This window comes from Enoplosus armatus, chromosome 4 (assembly GCF_043641665.1).
Source record: "Enoplosus armatus isolate fEnoArm2 chromosome 4, fEnoArm2.hap1, whole genome shotgun sequence".
NCBI lineage: Eukaryota > Metazoa > Chordata > Actinopteri > Centrarchiformes > Enoplosidae > Enoplosus > Enoplosus armatus.
The window spans coordinates 7189357-7210218 of NC_092183.1; the positions used below are offsets into that span (position 1 = coordinate 7189357).

At 38.5% G+C, this 20862-nt stretch overlaps 4 protein-coding genes across 4 annotated transcripts in view; 3 read left to right on the plus strand and 1 right to left on the minus strand.

Annotated features, from left to right (window-relative positions):
* The window catches only part of LOC139283955 (zinc finger protein 721-like), a 35007-nt gene that overhangs the window by 6895 nt on the left and 7250 nt on the right, over nucleotides 1-20862 (plus strand). The window contains 4 exon segments of the mRNA XM_070904069.1: nucleotides 6693-7057; nucleotides 10311-10369; nucleotides 14255-14461; nucleotides 15816-16123. Of these exon segments, the coding sequence (XP_070760170.1) occupies nucleotides 6693-7057; nucleotides 10311-10369; nucleotides 14255-14461; nucleotides 15816-16123 (939 nt within the window).
* On the minus strand, nucleotides 1582-20532 carry LOC139283956 (zinc finger protein 829-like). The gene is given in 6 exon segments (XM_070904071.1): nucleotides 1582-2564; nucleotides 12401-12478; nucleotides 12481-12586; nucleotides 16476-16483; nucleotides 19769-20008; nucleotides 20361-20532. Coding segments are annotated over 6 exon segments (1587 nt in total).
* Nucleotides 5771-10291, plus strand: LOC139283957 (uncharacterized). The gene is made up of 3 exons (XM_070904072.1): nucleotides 5771-5942; nucleotides 6223-6630; nucleotides 10178-10291. The coding sequence occupies exons 1-3, from the start codon at nucleotides 5771-5773 to the stop codon at nucleotides 10213-10215; spliced, it is 618 nt and encodes a 205-aa protein (XP_070760173.1). The 3' UTR covers nucleotides 10216-10291.
* LOC139283698 (uncharacterized) lies at nucleotides 13348-14222 on the plus strand. Its single transcript, XM_070903722.1, has 3 exons — nucleotides 13348-13521; nucleotides 13668-13866; nucleotides 13963-14222. Exons 1-3 carry the CDS (start codon nucleotides 13348-13350, stop codon nucleotides 14220-14222), a joined length of 633 nt encoding a protein of 210 aa, XP_070759823.1.

Here is a 20862-nt window from a genome sequence, read left to right on the forward strand (position 1 = left end):
TTAGTGAAGATTAACCTATTTAGAATTGAACATGCAATGCAAACTAGTTTGGTTCCATCTCAAATATATAATTATGTTTATGTGGACCGAGAAGAGGTTCTTTTCAGTGGCAACGCCAACTTGGAGTCGTGTGTTTGTTAACAGGGGTAGAAATTACCCAAGGATTTATTAATAAATTACCAAATAAATATAGCCTACTATGGCGTCAAATACAGGGTTTAAAACTAGCAACATAAAAACTTTGGCTCTGTGACTGAGTCCGCCTGCGTCCCCTCTCTTCGTGGCTCTGTGCCTCGTGCTGTTGCTCTGCGACCTTGTGTTTCTGGGCCTGCAATCATATCCTGTGGTGTTCATTGCCTCCACACAGGTGTTCTGTTTTACTGATGGCTGTGGCCAAGTCAAAATCACAACAAAAACTACCACAACACATATGAACTCACGATAACTACTTTTACTTTTGATGCCAGTCACACCCACCTGCACTCTTGATGAACAGAATTTGCTTGTAGGTTTAGACTTCACAATGAATCTGCTATTATTACATATTACAAAGCTTTGTTAGAAAACATACAAGATATCAAATAACAGCACAGCACCATGCAGCACACCATCTACAATTTGTGTTTGTGTGACACCTCTAAACCCCCCCAAAAACAAAATGTAAGTCAGGGTGAACCAATCAAAAACTACATAAACATATAGAATCAAATGGCACGCTGCAGACAAAAAAAAAGAATAACATTTAACAGGTCAAACATTTGTAGGAAATATGAACTCGCTGTGTTACAAAGCTTTTTTTAAGATTTGGTAGAATATGACTTTTAAAGAAATACTGTTGCTAAAAGAATAATAATGTAAAACAGTAACAAAGGAAAAAAACATGGTTACTTCAACAAAACTTGATGGCGTTACTGACAATGTACTATTTCATTACACTAAGATATTGTAACCTTTTCTCAAAGGGAAATTGTATACATTCAATTAGGGCTGCAACTAACAATTATTTTCATTATCAATAAATCTGCAAAATATTGTCACGATTAATCAATCAATCGTTTAGTCTATAAAATATTTTTTTTAAAATGTGAAATATGCTCATCATAATTCCCCAGAGCCCAAAGTGACACTTTCAAAAGGCTTCTTTTGTCCAACCAACAGTCCAAAACCCAAACGACAAAGAAAAGCAGCAAATCCTTACATTTAAGAAGCTAGAAAACATTTTACAATTTTGCTTGAAAAATCAAAAACGATTTATCGATTATCAAAATAGTTGGCAACTTATTTTCTTTCAATCGAATATTTAATTGAGTGATCGTTGCAGCTCTACATTCAATTACAGAGACATAGCTATTGTAAAAGTGTCTTTCATTCAGTTGGTGAACACGTCTCCACAGTAGTTTCATCTCGATGGTTTCTCCTGTGTATATTGATCCTCAGGTGTTTTTTCAGGTGATATGATTTGAGTAAAACTCACCTCACAAGTGCTGCAATTATGTGGCTCCTCGCATCTGTGAGTTCCTGTGTGTTCTGACCACAAACAACTAGAACTGAATCGTCTCCCGCATATTTTGCAATACGAGGCTACTTGCTTATATGCGATCTTGTATGCCTTGCCAAATTAGACCCATCAACGTATCTTTTCCCACAGATCTTGCAAAGGTACGGCTTCTCACCAGTGTGGGCTCTTCTCATGTGGACTTTCAAATCACCACTCTGTCTGAAAGCTCTCCCACATGTTTTGCAAAGGTAAGGCTTCTCACCTGTGTGGATTCTCACGTGGACTTTCAAGGCACTGCCATTTCGGAAATCTTTCCCACATGTTTTGCAAGTATATGGCTTCTCACCTGTGTGGACTATCATATGCCTTTTCGATGATGAAAAGTCAGAGAATCTTTTCCCGCAGGTCTTGCAAAGGTACGGCTTTTCACCTGTGTGTGTTCTCATGTGGACTTTCAAGGCACTGCTCGCCCTGAAAACTTTTCCACATGTTTTGCACAAATTTGGCTTCTCATCTGTATGGATTATTATATGAGCTTTCAATAGAGACATGATACGAAATCTTTTTCCGCAGGTCTTGCAAAGGTATGGCTTCTCACCTGTGTGGACGCTCAGGTGGCTCTGCAATTTTGAGTTGAATTTAAAAGCTATTCCACATGTGTCACATTTAAAAGACTTTTTACCTGTGTGAGTATTACAGTGAATCTTGGGCAAGTTAGGCTTATATACATTGATACTGTGCCTTTCACTTTTGTGGTGTCTTTTCTTTGGTTCTGGCTCTGAATTTCTAGTTGATCCTGAGTCATAAGAGATGAGCTGCTGGTCACATTTTGGTTCTGGTTCACTGGTGTCACTTTCCTCATGAGTAGGAATCAACATGAAGGTATCAGTCTCCTGCTTCAGTACAAGCTGCTCTCCCTCCTGACTGGTGCAGAGTTCCTCCTGCTCCTCTTTCATCTGTGGAGGCTCTGGGTCCTCTTGGTCCAGACTGGAGTTCCTCTCCTGAACACAGAGCTGCTGGTCAGCGAGAACCTCCTCCTCCTTACAGACATGTTGCTGTGGGAGCTCTGGAGGGACAGAGGACAAAAGGAATAGGATACCAAGTTACTGTGATGATAAAAAACCAAAATGCAGACATGCGAGCAAATCAGTGCCAGGATATATTTAAACAATTGGGAATCGAATTACTATGTTTTGTTTTAATAAAATAATTACATCTCACCTATCCTGTGTAACTTCATTTCGGGTTTCAAGAAGATATCCAGCAGTCTGCGCTGTCGGTTGATCTCTTCCTCGTAGTCTGCGATAGTTTTTTTAAAAACTCCGAATATTTCTTCAGCAGCAGCAGTTAGTCGCTCGTTGACAAACTCTCTCAAACACTCAACTGAAGACATAGTTGCTTAATTATAAATGAAACAATTAGCTGCGCTACAACTTTAATATCATCTTCCAGCGAATTCAACACAAACAATCAGTTCTTCTTCTTCTTCTTCTTCTTCTTCTTCTTCTTCTTCTCATTCTATGGCGGAATGCAATCAATGACTTTGAAGGTGAATATCGCCACCTACTGTACCGGAGCATGCCGCGATGATTTTTACAACAAATTCTGAGAATAAAATATATATATATACAGTATATAAATACAGTAAATAAGAAACCAACTCACAAACAAGATAGATAATTACCATACTATGTTAGTTTTCATATTTGGCATGTGAATTTCTATGCTTACTTTGCCGTATTCATCTTTAGAACCATCGGTATAAATGTCTAAATAACTATAGCATGTATTTCTTATATATTGTTCTGTTAGAAATCCTCTTTCGTTTTTTCCCATTCTTTTCTAGTTCCATTATATTGAGATCTACTTCAGTGTTTGGGAATAGCCAAGTGGGGAATAATACTTTGTAGCGTGATAAGGACTACGATGATGAATAATTCTACATCTTTCATTGATAAAGGAATGAACCTTCCCTGGGTGTTGTCTGCACCACCTCCCGGGTCTTAAAAACAGGCTCTGTCATGACTCAAAGATGAACTTCTCCCAAACACCCTGTCTTCAGATGACATGTGGGCATAAAACAGACCTCAGGATGGACGCTAATGGAAGTTAAGTGACAACTGGACAATTTACGACATGACCAATCTGATAACTGCTAACACGCCCACATCCCAGGACGCAGACTCAGACTCAAGTTCATCGCAAACTCATACAAGAACAAAGATGGGATGGGATGTGTTGTCTCTTTATTAAGCTAATGAAACAGAAAATGTGAATATGTGTTTATATAAACAATTAATTGATCATAGCTTGTAAGGAAAGAAAATGTAAGTTAAAATGCCAAATCTCACATCCCCCCAGAGTGCAAGAAGATCAAAAACCTTTCGGGGTCGTAAAGTCGTCAGATTTAACATAACTTGACTTTAACATTTACTTTATTGACAGTTATGGTAAATGATGGAAACTGATACAACAGCCAACAATTAAATATCATCCAGAAAGAAATAGTTGATTTTAGGATGTAAAGCCGAAAATTAGCTGTGCAATTACTCTAATGGGAATATGATACAAAACAAAAAAGCCAGATCAGACTTTTTTGAATGAAATACAAATATTTAATCTTTTTATCAATTCATATTACTTTTAAAATGAAATTGTATCTCTTAGCCCACCTAAATTTAAATGCTCAGTAAGCTTTGAAGTTCAGAGGACACTTCTTCCCTCTGGAGCTCCCTCAGCAACATGTCTGTAAGGAGGAGGAGGTTCTCGCTGACCAGCAGCTCTGTATTCAGGAGAGGAACTCCAGTCTGATGATTTTAAGATCTAAAGATTAAAATTAGGTGGGCAATTACACCTCCTGCCTTGATTTTAGGATCAAACTATCCTGCCATGATTCTAATGAAGAAAATACAAGAGAAAAACTGTTTAATCACTAATTTTGATCAATATCTATGTTACTTTTAAAATAAAATGGTGTCTTTTGGCCCAACTAAATTTATGTGCTCAGTAAAGTTTGGCATGGCTGAAGCAAGGCAACAATCCACTAACTGCGTTTGTAAAAATATAAACTGATTTTGACTCTTGGTTATTGTTGAATTATTGTTAAATGAACAGTGGTGACAGTTGTCCACCAAAATGGTGTTGTTTACAGTGTAATATTGTGTTAAACCAATGAATAACAATATGCCTGACTATCCGATACGATTGTTTTATAATTTGTATAATTACTGTATTACCCCCATCGTCTCAATGAATTCGGTTCACTTTTACTAACACTGTAACGCTTTACAATACGGTACCCAAAAATGCGAGTACTTACGAAGGAACCAGAGAGGAAGGAATCAGGAACAACCTGATAATTAATGAATTGTTTGAGTATTTCATTATGGACATTTTGATTTTTACAACTGTACAACTATTAAGGTCCAATTAAAACTTCCATAAAGTAATGGTCATATATTCATAACGTACTTAATTAACATTTTAAATGTATCGTGAATTGCACTGTGATATTTCTACTTGAATAAACCAAGTTTTGAATAAAATGCCATCAGTTGAAAGCGGAACAAAAAGCTCCCGAACTTACACTGTCGGAACTCAACAGTGTGACATCCACCGGAAGTAAACAACACAAACGCTAGAAGCGTTAGCTGCATGCATTGAAAGCTGGACGACGACATTGTAGTCGTTAGCAAAGCCGAAGCTAAGACATCTATTAGGACATATGCACAACCAGTATGGCAGGAGTATTGGGATGATAATGAAACTGGAAGACATCTATATAATATACAAAGACATGTCGGTGCTGTGAGGATGGTGGGCTGGAAACGAAGGGAAGAAAATGTCATCACTCGTCTGAGAATAGGTCATACAGGTCTCAACCATACAATATATAAAATAGGCAAACACCCAACTGGAAGGTGCACACACTGTGGGCAACCAGAAACAGTTGAACATGTAACGTTACTGTCACTATCAAGAGGAATCACCTTCTTCAGTCGCCAAGGAAGGCAAAACACCTTGACCTTTCATTGTCATGTCTCATGGGGAAAACAGCAGGCAAGATGACATTTTTTTTGTGTGTGTAATGAAACCGGTTTAGTTAAAAGAATCTAGAGGGTTTTTGTTGTTGTTTTATGTAAATCTCTTGTTCCACACTCCAGTCCAGTTGGTGGCGGCAATGCACCTTTGCGGTTTGCCAACCGCCAATAAACCACAAAGAATAAGGAGAAGATCTTGTCGTCATAGTGCAGCTACTTATTTCATTTCACAATGTCTTCGGTTGAGTGTTTGAGAGAGTTTGTCAACAAGCGACTAACTGCTGCCGCTGAAGAAATTTTGGGAGTTTTTATAAAAACTATCGTCGAGTACGAAGAAGAGATCCATCGTCAGCGCAGACTGCTGGATATCTTTTGGCAACCAGAAATAAAGTTACACAGGATAGGTGTGTAAAATGTACTTCTTTTAATAGAACACAACATTGGAATTCGATTTATATATAATAGCAATTGTTAAAGTTTATATCTTTTGGAAACCCGTCATAACGTTACACAGGATAGGCGTGTAAAACGTCTTTAAATAAAAAAACAACATTGGAATTCGATTTATACGTAATCCCAGTTTTTCAAAATTACTTTGCAACTAGTTTGCTCACATGTCTGCATGCTTTTCTTTACCATCACAGTAACTTGGTATCCTATTCCTTTTGTCCTCTGTCCCTCCAGAGCTCCCACAGCAACATGCCTGTAAGGAGGAGGAGGTTCTCGCTGACCAGCAGCTCTGTATTCAGGAGAGGAACTCCAGTCTGGACCAAGAGGACCCAGAGCCTCCACAGATGAAAGAGGAGCAGGAGGAACTCTGCACCAGTCAGGAGGGAGAGCAGCTTGTACTGAAGCAGGAGACTGATACCTTCATGTTGACTCCTACTTATGAGGAAAGTGACACCAGTGAGCCAGAACCTAAAAGTGACCAGCAGCTCATCTCTCACAACTCTCATGCATCTGAGAACCAAGATCAGAAAGGAGGCAAGCATGAAGACTCACAACAAAAGAATCAAGATCACAAAAGCAGAAGTCACAGTAACAATGTATACAACTCTACCATGTCTGAGACTCACCATAATCCTCACACAGGTAAAATGTCTTTAAAATGTGACACATGTGGAAAAGATTTTAAGTACAAGTCAAGATTGCAGTTACACATGAGAAGCCACACGGGTGAGAAGCCATATTCTTGCGAAACATGTGGGAAAGATTTCAGACTGAGCAGTGACTTGAAAGTCCACATGAGAACCCACACGGGTGAGAAGCCATATTCTTGCAAAACATGTGGGAAAGATTTCAGAGTTAGCAGTGTCTTGAAAGTCCACATGAGAATCCACACAGGTGAGAAGCCGTATTCTTGCAAAACATGTGGGAAAGATTTCAGAGTTAATGATCACTTGACAGTCCACATGAGAAGAGCCCACACTGGTGAGAAGCCATACCTTTGCAAGATTTGCGGGAAAAGATACGTTAAGGCGTCTCATTTGGGACAGCATATAAGATCGCATACAGCAAAGTAGCCTTGGATTTTTCAAATAAGTGGGAGATGATTCAGTTCTAGTGATTCGTGGTCAAAAAACACAACTTAGGCTACATACTTGGAAAAAACACGATCAATATACACAGGAGAAACCATTGAGCTGACACTCCCGTGGAGACGTGTTCACCAACTGAATTAACTACACTTTTGCAATAGCTACATCTCGGTAACAGAATTAAAAAAAAATGTAAAATTCCTTTATGTTAGCAACAGTATCTTTTCAAAACAATTGTAATCTCCGAAATGGATTAAAAATGTTAGTTTCACAGTGAGTGCACAGTAGTGGCTGTTAAATTGATAGCGTGATCTTGATAGTTGTTGGTTTTGCCAAATGTCTATTTGTGAAGCTTCTCTGAAACAATTTTAGTTCAAAGTTTAACAAGGGCTTAAAATCCATCTACCTTCAGTAGTGTTTGATGGTTCTATATGAAGCCTCCAACACATCTTTTCAAGAAGTCAGATTTAACATTTTAGGTTCACTGACATCACTGTTATATATTTTCATATAAGAAGTCTGTTAAACATCTGGTATCACTGCGACCATGTTTTTCACTGTGGACAAAGACCCTTGCCACGTGGATTTACTTGACTCCATGCTATATAAGCTGGGTCTACCTTTTCTCGGGGACAGATTCTGGGTCAAGACTGTAGATACACATGAGAAGCCACACGGGTGAGAAGCCACATTCTTGCAAAACGTGGGAAAGGTTTCAGTTCAGTAAAGAGATGTATAATTTCACAGTTTTGCAACATACTTTTACATGGGAGCATGGGAGGAGAATGGGAGCACCAGTACTGTACAATTTCCCCCCGGGGATCAATAAAGTATTTCTGATTCTGATTCTGACATACATTACAGTATGTTTGAACAATTTATTTCAGCATTTCTTAGAATCGTCACAGCCTTCTATATCTTGGGAATCTTTGTTTCACAGTGAGTGCACAGTGGTGGCTGTTAAACTCATGGTGTGATGTGGATGACCGATTGTTGTATGGATAAGAGCATTTGCCAAATGTCACAAATGACTTTGTGATGCTGTTAACTCGGATTTATACGTGTATCGATTGATGTTGGCTGATTCATTTATGAGGCACTTGTTTTGTAGATTGGGGGGGCTCTAGTTAGATTACTTTGTAATATTGTTGATGTTATTTTTGCTTTACACGCACGAAGTACCCTGATTGCTCAGGGATAACTTTAAACTCAAAATAACACACTCTCTGACTTAAACACATTTTTCACTGTGATGCACTGTTGCAAAATGGAAGCTAAACAAAGTTGTCATTGTTTAAACACAACGGCTCAAAATTGTTCACACTTGTTGCCAACTTTGTGATTAAGCTAACTGAATAGAATGTAAGCCAGTTCAGAGTGTACAGGTGGCACAGGTGAATTGAATGTTGATACCAACTTTGATACCAAGGCTGAATCCGGCACACCAGAGGGTTCCCCCCCATTGTCCGACGAGAGAACGTTGCCTTTGATGTAGACAAAGTCTTCTGGCCTGACCCATCACAGAGGCGTTAATTTGAGACAGAATTAATCTGTCGTCGACTTTGATTTTGCAGTAGCACAACATTTTACAGTGTACTCTAATGTGCTTTTCATTAAGACTTTTTTCTTTGTCCTTTGGCCTTTTACAGTGCTGTGTTTTTATGCAAGTGCTGAATACTAGACATTCAATACTGTACTTACTTGCAGTACTTACTTACTTAAATGCATTTATTAAAGTATACACAATATAAATTCTTTTCAGCAGCTACGTGCCCTGAACACTGTGTTTTCCATTTTTGGATGTAGTGTGTAATGACTGCTCAGTCGTGTTTATTTACTGTTTGGCTGTGTGTATGATCTGAAAGCATTGTTTGATTTTGAGCACAGATAAAGTGGTTTTGAGGCGATAGTTTGATTTTTCCATGAGAGTCAGAAGTTTTGTGAAAGTAGTTAAAAGATTTGGATTTGTGTTTACAGTTTTGAGGAAAAAGTTGATTTTTACAACTTTACAACTATTAAACTATTAAAGTCCAATCAAAACTTCCATAAAGTAATGGTCAGATAAAAGTGTTTGATGGTTCATGAAGTATTAAAGAACTACATTGTAACTACTCAGTATGGTGTACCTCTTTACTTGGGGTGCACAAATGAACTACTTTTACTTAATAAACATTTTGAATCCATCGTCAATTACGCTGTGGTATTTCTACTTAAATAATCGAAATACTTATTTGCTTTTTAATGTAAAAATCATTATCTGCAAATAAACACATCACGTGTGTCAGCTAAGTAGTGGAAAAGAGTACCAAAGAGAGGTAGATGTACATGATGTGTTGAAAGCTGGACGACGATATTGTAGTCACATTGCAGCTACTTATTTCATTTGAAATTAAGCAACAATGTCTTCGGTTGAGTGTTTGAGAGAGTTTGTCAACGAGCAACTAACTACTGCTGCTGCTGAAGAAATATTTGGAGTTTAAAAAAAAACCAACTATCAGCGAGTACGAAGAAGAGATCGACGGTCAGAGAAGACTGCTGGATGTCTTGTTCCTTTATAATTTTGGGGTACTTCAAATAACACTAACTGCACTGTGATGCACTGTTGCAAAACGGTAAACGGAAGCTGAACACAGTTGTCATTGTTTAAACACGACACAAAATTGTTCACACTTGTTGCAAATTGTGTGATTAAACTAATTGAATAGAATATCAGCCAGTTAATGTAGTTAAACAATTTGGTTTTGTGTTCATAGTTTTGTGAGCAATTGTGGAAAAACTGTAGAATTGTTGGCATTCTATTCTTTAAAATGAATTGGCGCTCACGGTTGTGGCTTCCAAGACCCTGCTCCGCAAGGAAGGAGATCTTCTCCTTGACGTGAACAGCTGCTCCATCTGCCCATCCCTTGAAGCCAGCAACATGGGTGTCATTCTGGACCCCACCCTCATCCACCTTCACTGGCTCCTGGTCAAGCCCCCTATCTCAAACAAAATCCTCCTTCTCACCTACAAATCCCTCCATCCTTGCCCCCAGTACCTATCAGACCTACAGTAGTAGTACAGTAGTAATGTTATTTTATTCCTTTTGTTCTCTGTCCCTCCAGAGCTCCCATGTCTGTACGAAGGAGGAGGTTCTCGCTGACCAGCAGCTCTGTATTCAGGAGAGGAACTCCAGTCTGGACCAAGAGGACCCAGAGTCTCTGGAAAGAGGAGGAGGGAGAGTATGTCTCACAGAAGTGAGGAGCCAAATAATTGCAGCACTTGTGGGAAAAGTTTCACTCAAATCACATACTTGAAAAAACACCCGAGGATCAAGCTGAGAAACCCTCTCTCCTGTGGTGTTGTCTTCCTGTATTTTCTTTTTCTGCAGTATTTTTTTATTATATGTTTTTTTAATGTATTTTGTGATTGATTCAACTTTTTATGTTTCTGGTTTTAGAGGTGACACACCTCTTTTTCAAATAAGTCTCTCCTGATTGAACTAAAATGAGGTTTATAAACGCAGAAAAATGAATGTCAGGTGTCAAATTCCCTCTGTCAAGACAAAGTCTATCAAATAAAATATGTGCTGATGACACCATTTAATATCACAGTGTGATCTGAAGTGTCATTACTGAGTGTTGAGGTGTGAAGGCATTGTTTGACAGAACTGTTTGGAGCTGCCGAGTAATGCATCCTCCATTATTTCAGCTTAGTAAATTATGAAATGTAGGAAGTTCACACTGTTCATAAATATGTGCTGATAACCTCATCGATAAAGAACACCAAAGAGTCAGCCCTCAGAAATATTATATAGAGAAATTAATCAAGGAAACCGTGCAAATTTCAGAGCAATCATATCAAGGAAATGTTATCACCGAGTCTAATAGAACATTGATGACTCCAAACATTAATAGACTACAGACTTCAGATCATTTATCACCATTGACAAACCCAACAAAGAAGTTTATATGTTTTTTTAAACATTATTTAACGCAGAGTACAGATTCACACATGGCTCTTTTTTTCTCAGCTTTTTTTCTCCATTTACCTCAAGTCACTATAACTCTGTTATTAGCTGTCAAGTACTGTAGTGGACTATAAAGTACAGCATTTGCTGAAATGTAGTGAAGTTAGAACTATATGTAACATAAGTACTCAAAGAAGAAATATTAAGCGTTCAAGAATTCATAACTGTGTGGAATTTACATGCAATCTTGGCCATCTGAGGACAATCAATGTTGTACTTAAGTGTAACACTTAATTTAATAAATAAATAATAATACGTAAATGTAGTTACATTCCACCACTGCATAGACGCTTGTTTAATATGAGGCACTTCCACTGATCAAACTACCAATCAGTATCAAATTGTACTTTAACTTAACCTCCACCTGTTGAGCTGAAACATTAAAACACGTCTTGCATGATATAATTTAACACTCTCAAAAGAACTATTCTTCGCTATGACTACTTTTACTTTTGATGTCAGTCACACCCACCTGCAGCCTTGATCAACAGAATGTGCTTATATCTTTAGACTTCAGTATGAATCTGATATTCTTACAGTATCACCTTACAAAACATTATTGTTAGAATAAATATGAGGCCAGAAATTCAGTATCTCCATGTTCCTTTGGGCACTGGTCATTGTATTCATTATACTGCTTCGGTCTGATTCGTTGACAGCACCGTGTAGTGCATCGTCTACAATTTGTCTTTTTGTGTCACCTCTAAAACCAGAAACAACAAAAATGATATCAAGTTAATGAAATACAAAATTCATTGAAAAAATACATGTTGCAGACGAAAACATAGAAAAAAAGACATATAACTAATACAGTCGTGAAGGGAAGGTTTACACTAACATACTGACATCTTTATGGAAAACGTTTTACATTCACTTACAGAAATGTAGCTATTGCAGAAGTGTATTTGATTCAGTTGGTGAACACGTCTCCACAGGAGTTTATGCTTAATGGTTTCTCCCGTGTATATTGATCCTCAGGTGTTCTTTCAAGTATGTGATTTGAGTAAAACTTTGCTCACAAGTGCTGCAATTATGTGGCTCCTCACTTCTGTGAGTTCTTAAGTGTTTTGACCACAAACCACTCAAACTAAATCGTCTCATACATATGTTGCAAATACAAGACTATTTGCCTGTATACAATCTTCTGTGCTGTACCAAAGGAAATGAATAAAAAAAAAACCTCCAGGTCTTGCTTCTCACCAGTGTGGTCTTCTCATGTGGACTGTCAAGTGACTTTTCACCTGTATGGATTCTCAAGTGTACATTCAATTGGGACTTGAACTTGAATGTTTGTGTCACATTGGAAAAACATTTTAACCTGTGTGAGTATTACTGTGAATCTCTGACATGGTAGGGTTGTATACATTGTTTGTGTGGCTTTTGCTTTTGTGATGAGTTTTTTCTTTGGTTTTGCGTCTGCATTCCTAGTTGATCCTGAGTCTTCATGCTTGCCCTCTTACTGATCTTGGCTCTCAGCTACATGAGAGTTGTGAGAGAGGAGCTGCTAGTCACTTTTTGCATTTTATTATTTATTTATTTTACTTTCTCAATTTATCTGCAATTATTGCTGTCCTTGTGCTGCTGCAATGCTGAATTTCCCTGCTGGGGATCAATTAAGGTTTGTCTTATATTATCTTAATCATCAGGACTTAGGATTTGAAATAATGGCAATACATTCAAGAGTAATAAATTAAGGCAGTGAGGTCACATTAATTTGGGTTCCTGCTCATGTGGGCATTCTGGATAATGGAAGAGTGGACAAACTAGCCAAACAAACTGTTAAAAAAGAAAACATAGATACCAGAATTAAACTTTCAAAATCAGAGGGAAAGGGCATCGTGTGGAAGAAAATCAATACAGTGGCTGCAGCACTAGGATCAAAAGATAAGGTGAAGATGTTCACTCTCAATTCAAACTAGAGTCTGTATTATGAGAAATAGGGGATGAAATAGAAAAGAGGAGGTGACAGTGACTCGATCAGGAGTGTGTTAGAAGTGGACAAGGCAGAAGATGTCAGCTTCCTAAAGAGAACAGGACTGATGATACAAATCTGACAAGCTTGACAATGTAGTAGTTAACTACCACCAGAAGATGGCAGCAATGCAACACTAAGGCAGCAAGCTGCCGTTAAACCTCAAAGAAGAAGAAAGAGGACGTAAACAATACGGGTAACTGGCGCGATTAGCGTTAGCTCTATGGCTGTATTTGGGAAGATGATATTGTAGTCGTAGCGCAGATAAATATATCATGTGTAATTCGGTCACAATGTCTTCGGTTGAGTGTTTGAGAGAGTTTGTCAACGAGCGACTAACTGCTGCCGCTGAAGAAATATTCGGAGTTTTTAAAAAAACTATCGGTGAGTACGAAGAAGAGATCCATCGTCAGAGAAAACTGCTGGACATCTTCTGGAAACCCGAAATAAAGTTACACAGGATAGGTGTGTAAAAATTAATTATTTTAATAACACAAAATAGAGGAGTTCGATTTTTATATAATGTTAATGCCAATTAACTAATTTGCTCGCATGTCTGTATGTTTTATTTTGCCATCACAGTAGTCACTTTTTGTTCTCTGTCCCTGCAGAGCTCCCACAGCAACATGTCTGTAAGGAGGAGGAGGTTCTCGCTGACCAGCAGCTCTGTGTTCAGGAGAGGAACTCCAGTCTGGACCAAGAGGACCCAGAGCCTCCACAGATGAAAGAGGAGCAGGAGGAACTCTGCACCAGTCAGGAGGGAGAGCAGCTTGCACTGAAGCTGACTGATACCTTCATGTTGACTCCTACTTGTGAGGAAAGTGACCTCAAAGAAAATCAGATTCTCTACTTGAATCCTAATAAGACTCAAAGTGCAGCTGAGAAAGAGTCTGTAATCAGTACATCAGTTAAAAGCTCTGTGTTGTCAGAATCAAGCAGCGACCACCAGCTCCTTTCTGACAAAACTCATATAGCTGAGAGCCAAGTTCAGAAAGGAAGCAAGCATGAAGACTCAGGATCAACTCGAAATGCGGAACCAAAACAAAAGAATCAACAACACAAAAGCAAAAGTCGTGACACGAACAATGGATACAACCCTACTAAGACTCACTGTAACACTGGCACAGGTAAAAAGTCTTTAAAATGTGACACATGGGAAAACTTCTAAGCATGAGTCAAAATTACATTACATACATAATTAAAGACACTTGAGAAGCCACACGGGTGAGAAGCCACATATTTGCAAGACCTGTGGGAAAAGATTTGGTTATATGTCGGTACTGACAAATTATGTAAGAATCCATACAGGTGAGAAGCCATATTCGTGAAAAACCCGTGGGAAAGATTTCAGACTTAGCACTCACTTGAAAGAACACATGAAAACGCACTCAGGTGAGAAACCGTACTGTAGGTTTCTACTGTCTGAGTGAAGCCTTAGCTTGACGCTCTATCGATCCCTCTCGTCTTAATCCACATCGAAAAAATCCACAGGACCACTCCGTAAAGTTTAACAGTTTACTTTGGCTCACACACACTTACAAACAAAACGGGTGGTACAGAAAAAATGTTCAAAAGTGTCCAAAGTTACAAAATCTGTTAAATCCAAGTACAAATCACCAACGAGAGGAAAAGAGGGAGAGACAGGTAAAACAACTGTGTGGCTCCACTCTCTGCCTGCCTGACTCACTGCCCGCAGGTTACCCCCACACCTCCCCCCTCATGGGAGCATCAAGCAATTAAAGGTGCATAGTTACTTGAAAGCAACAGTTACCCACTTTCAAACATTACAAATATCACAAATTACATTTTTATCCACTTTAAATAATCCACAAACATTTTAAATGATTAACTTATTACATTATTGCACATATGAACTCAAAATACCTGTAAATAAGCTTTATAATTCCTTCTAAATCAATTAACTTAAATTACTGTAGTTTTACTGTTAAATTATTACTTACTTTTTTAACCTATATCAATGAACTGCATTTAGGCTCCTACACGTACCTTTGCAAGATGAAGAATGAAGAATATCTTAATGTAAAGAAGTAGTATATTGACAAAAATTACATCAAGGTTTGTTAATCTAACCCGCTTTTCCCTTCATATTACTCATATTTCTGTTAGCAAGTTTTTCTTTGAAACAATTATAATCTCTCAAATCTTTGAAAAATCTTTGTTGCATATTTCATTTGCAATTACGTCACAATGTCTGCATGCTTTTCTTTACCATCACAGTAACTTGGTATCCTGTTCCTTTTGTTCTCTGTCCCTCCAGAGCTCCCACAGCAACATGTCTGTAAGGAGGAGGAGGTTCTCGCTGACCAGCAGCTCTGTATTCAGGAGAGGAACTCCAGTCTGGACCAAGAGGACCCAGAGCCTCCACAGATGAAAGAGGAGCAGGAGGAACTCTGCACCAGTCAGGAGGGAGAGCAGCTTGTACTGAAGCAGGAGACTGATACCTTTATGTTGACTCCTACTCGTGAGGAAAGTGACCACAGTGAAAATCAGACTCTGTACAACATACCAGTTAAAAGCTCTGTGGTGTCAGAACCAAGCAGTGACCACCAGCTCCTCTGTCACGACTCTCATGTAGCTGAGAGCCAAGACCATAAAGGAGGCAAGCATGGAGACTCAGGATTGACTAGAAATGCAGGTGCAAAACTAAAGAATCAACAACACAAAAGCAGAAGTCTCACTAACAATGTATACAACTCTACCATGTCAAAGATTCACCATAAAACTTACACAAGTAAACAAGTTTTCCAATGTGACACTTGTGGGAAAACATTCAAGTTTAAGTGCCATTTGAAAATACACTTGAGAACCCACAGAGGTGAGAAGCTGTATTCTTGCGAAACATGTGGGAAAGATTTCAGAATTGCCAGTAACTTGATAGTCCACATGAGAAGAGCCCACACAGGTGAGAAGCCGTACCCCTGCAACACCTGTGGGAGAAGGTTCTCCCGGATGTCAAACTTGAAAAGGCACATAAGAATCCACACAGGTGAAAAGCCGTTTACTTGCAAAATGTGTGGGAGAGCTTTCACACAGAGTGGTGCTATGACAGTCCACATGAGAAGAGCCCACACAGATCAGATGCCGTACCTTTGCAAGATCTGCGGGAAAAGATACTATGATGCGTCTCAATTGATGAGGCATATAAGATCGCATACAGGCGAGTAGCTTTGTATTTGCTAAATATTTGGGAGACGATTCAGTGGTTTTTGGACAAAACGCACAAGAACTCACAGAAGTGAGGAGCCACATAATTGCAGTACATGTGGGAAAGTGTTACTAGAATCACATACCATAGCACCATCAGACCACGGCAAATTCCTTGTAATGTGTGTTGCTTGGCAATAAACAGTTTCTGATTCTGTACTTGGAAAAACCATTGAGCTGAAACTTCTGTGGAGACGTGTTCACCTACTGAATGAAATACACTTGGCAATGCCTACATCTCTAACTGAATGTATACAATTTCCCATTAAGAAGACGTCACCATATCTTAGCAGTAGTAGAAGTAGTATGTCGTCCAAAAAATGTAACCTGTTTTTTCCTTCATAGTACTGCATTACTCATATTTCTGTTAGCAAGTTTTTCTTTAAAACAATCATAATCTCCCAAATCTTTAAATGAACACGGTTACATAATGAGTTCATAGTTCCTACAAATGTTCACCCTGTTCACCCAATTTTTATACCTCAGTCATGTTGTGAGTTGATTGTGCCAAATAGTCTTTCCTTTTTCTGTAGTAATTTTTATTTTAGATTTTTATGTATTTTGTGATTGGTTCAACTTGATATACTTTTTGATGTTTGTGGTTTTAGAGGTGACACACCTCTTTTTCAAATAAGTCTCTCCTGATTTAACTAAAATTAGGTTTTTAAAGCTGGAAAAAAAAATGTGGCTGTCAAATTCACTGCGTCAAGTCAAAGTCTATCAAATAAAGTATGTGTGATAACACCACTCAAAGCAACATTATGCAAAGATTGGTATTTTATGCGAATTGAGTGCAATTCACCCTCATGGACAGCTGTATACGTACATTTGTTGACAAGCTGAAGGATTTGGACTTGGTGGGCTGACTTGGCTTATGATCAAAAACTAGCGAGTTGACAACTTTGCTAACACAGACAAACATCAAGCAAGGGCAACAACACAAGACATAGCAAGCCAGCTAATGTTACTTATTAGTCCAACAGCAAGAAGGCTAGCTCGGCATCTGTCGTTCAGCCTATATTGCAAAGCTCTCACGAACGACTAAAAGCCAGTCCGAGATGAACTCTTGCCTCTTGCTCTGTCTCTTTGAAAGAGGTGCCATTCTACATATTGCAAGTCAGTGTACCATGAAGCTGTTTTCTTTGAAGGTAATAATCTTCATGTTCATAATGTTGCTTTAACATCACAGTTTTATTTGAAGTGTCATTACTGAGTGTACAAAACCAATTGGAACTGCTGAGTAATGCATCTCCTATTTTTTCTGCTTAGGTCATTATTAAATGTATGAAATTCACAGTGTGCTGATAAAGAACACCAAAGAGTCAGCCCTCTTAGATGCTGAGAGGTTAATCAAGGAAACCCTTTTCAGACCAGTGATATCAAGAAAATGCTACTGAGTCTAATGAAACATTGACAACTTAACATTCATAGACCATAGACTTCAGATCATTTATCACCATTGATAAACCCAACAAAGAAGATTATAGTGTTTTTAAACAATACATTGCCTTAGAAATCATTACAATGTCTAGTAGCATGTGTAATGTGTATTTACTTTAAATATGCATAGTAGTGTGGTGTGAATTTCTCGGACGGGCAGAACTCTGCACAACACTGGAAGCAGTACATTTTTGACAGTTTCCAAGAATGTGAGCAGCTTTCTGAGATTTTGCTTCACCCACTCAGTCACAAAAAAATCACTTAATTCTTCATGAATAAATGCTTTTTGTTTTTCAAAAGGAACCTTCTGGAACATTCTCCAAAGCTTCTGGCATGGAGGCACCGTGGCCACAAATGCACCGGTTTATACAGACTCAGTTTTACTGCGATGCAGGTAACGTTTGTAGTAGTTAATAATTAATTTCAATAATATACAACAACACATAACATTTTACACAATAGAGTGCTGCAGGAATGAGTCCTAAAACCCAGAAATTAGTTAACATTTTTACACTTTCGGTTCCTTCGTCTCGAAGTTAATGGGTTTTTTGAATGGGTTTTTGATTAGATGCTTGACAGATGCAAAAACAGTCATTCATGAGTCGGTTTGCTAGTTGTGAATGGGGTCTGGGTCCGTCCCAGTTAAAAATTAACAAAACGCCTATAGCTAATGCTGTAGTAAGTGGACAGGTTAGGCTATAATATTTTCAATGGCTTTATTGGCATGAAAGTTTCAAAAATAATGTTGCAGAAGCATCAAAACACAATTTCGACAGTACACAATAACAGTAACATGAACATTAACACAACATTAAGTGTATTGATATGTATAATATATATCACTACCATTCCAACACATCGGCAGTGTGCTGCGCCGGCTCTGAAGGTTGTCTGACTATGAACCACACCGCTGTTCTCTGTTGACTACAAAACAGGAAGTAAAACACTATCCGGAATGGGGCTTTAAGTCCTTGTTGAACTTTAAACTAAAATGACTCAGAGATGCTTCATAAACAGACATTTGGCAAAACCAACAATCAAGATCACACCTTTACTTTAACAGCCACTACTGTGCACTCACTCAGCATTTTTCTTCCATTTGGGAGATTACAATTGTTTCATAGAAATATGTTACTAACAGAAACATAACTAATACAATCATATGAACGGAAGCTTTTCACTAAGAAATAGACATCTCATTTTATGGAAACATAACTTGAAACTATGGAAACTTGTACATTCAGTTACAAGTGATGTAGCGATTGCAAAAGTGTATTTCACTTGCAAAAGTGTATTTCATTCAGTTGGTGAACGCGTCTCCACAGTAATTTTAGCTTCATCGTTTCTCCTGTGTATATTGATCCTCAGGTGTTTTTTCCAAGTATGTGATTTGAGTAAAACTACAAGTGTTGCAATTATGTGGCTCCTCAGATCTGGGAGTTCTTGTGCATTTTGACCACAAACCACTAGAATTGAATTGTCTCCTACATAGTTTGCAAATCCAAGACTACTTGCGTGTATGCGATCTTATATGCCTTGACAAATCACACCATCTGCAGAATCTTCTTCCACAAGTCTTGCAAATGTACAGCTTCTCACCAGTGTGGGCTCTTCTCATGTGGACCATCAAGTGACAATCAAGTCTGAAAGCTCTCCCACATGTTTTGCAAGTATATGGCTTCTCACCTGTGTGGATTTTCACATGGATTTTCAATGATGAAATGTCACAGAATCTTTCCCCGCAGGTCTTGCAAAGGTATGGCTTCTCACCTGTGTGGGCTCTTCTCATGTGGACTTTCAAGTGATCACTTACCTTGAAATCTTTCCCACGTGTTTCGCAAGAATATGGCTTCTCACCCGTGTGGGTTCTCAGGTGTCTCTTCAATGTTGACTTACACTTACAATCTTTTCCACAAGTGTCACATTTGAAAGACTCTTTACCTGTGTGAGGATTACGGTGAATCTTTGACATGGTATGGTTGTATACGTTGTTAGTGTAATCTTGGTTCTCTGCTAAATGAGAGTTGTGAGAGAAGAGCTGCATGTCACATTTTGGTTCTGGCTCACTGGTGTCACTTTCCTCATGAGTAGGAGTCAACATGAAGGTATCAGTCTCTTGCTTCAGTACAAGCTGCTCTCCCTCCTGACTGGTGCAGAGTTCCTCCTGCTCCTCTTTCATCTGTGGAGGCTCTGGGTCCTCTTGGTCCAGACTGGAGTTCCTCTCCTGAATATAGAGCTGCTGGTCAGCGAGAACCTCCTCCTCCTTACAGACATGTTGCTGTGGGAGCTCTGGAGGGACAGAGAACAAAAGGAACAGGATACCAAGTTACTGTGATGGTAAAGAAAAGCATGCAGACATTGTGACGTAATTGCAAATGAAATATGCAACAAAGATTTTTCAAAGATTTGGGAGATTATAATTGTTTCAAAGAAAAACTTGCTAACAGCAGAAATATGAGTAATGTGAAGGAAAAGGCGTGTTAGATTAATAAAACAAAAGGAATAGGATCGTACTGTGATGGTATAGCAAAACATGCAGACATGCGAGCAAATTAGTAGTAGTATACATTTAAACAATTTGGATGATATATACATCGAATTTCTCGTTTTTGCGTTATTAAAATAAGTATGTTTTACACACCTATCCTGTGTAACTTGATTTTCGGTTTCAAAAAGATATCCAGCAGTCTGCGCTGACGACGGATCTCTTCTTCGTACTCGACGATAGTTTTCTTAAAAACTCCGTATATTTCTTCAGCAGCAGCAGTTAGTCGCTCGTTGACAAACTCTCTCAAACACTCAACTGAAGACATTGTTGCGTAATTATAAATGAACTATTTATCTGCATATGACTACAGCTCTCCCAGCAAATTCAACACATCCAGCCAACGCGACCACCACTTGTGTTGTTTACTTCCGCTGGATGTCACACTGTTATGGTCCGAATGTGGAACTGCGGGAGCCTTTTGTTCCGCTTTCAACTTACGGCATTTTATTCAAAACGTATGTGTTGAAAATCAGTAGTAAGTATGCACATCTACCAAGCTAAAAGTACGTAAGTACTGTCATCAAAATATGTGGTAAAATCAACTATATTTATTTCGAGATGATATTTATTTTTCGCCAGCTGTTTTCATCATATA

Excerpts from the sequence above, each read along its gene's own strand:
- LOC139283698 (XM_070903722.1), top strand. The coding sequence starts at position 13,348 with ATGTCTTCGGTTGAGTGTTTGAGAGAGTTTGTCAACGAGCGACTAACT. Across the intron at positions 13,522-13,667 it reads TAAAGTTACACAGGATAGGT|CTCCCACAGCAACATGTCTG; the intron begins GTGTAAAAATTA and ends GTCCCTGCAGAG. Across the intron at positions 13,867-13,962 it reads CTTCATGTTGACTCCTACTT|TTAAAAGCTCTGTGTTGTCA; the intron begins GTGAGGAAAGTG and ends TCAGTACATCAG.
- LOC139283957 (XM_070904072.1), top strand. The coding sequence starts at position 5,771 with ATGTCTTCGGTTGAGTGTTTGAGAGAGTTTGTCAACAAGCGACTAACT. Across the intron at positions 5,943-6,222 it reads AATAAAGTTACACAGGATAG|AGCTCCCACAGCAACATGCC; the intron begins GTGTGTAAAATG and ends CTGTCCCTCCAG. Across the intron at positions 6,631-10,177 it reads TCACCATAATCCTCACACAG|AGCTCCCATGTCTGTACGAA; the intron begins GTAAAATGTCTT and ends CTGTCCCTCCAG.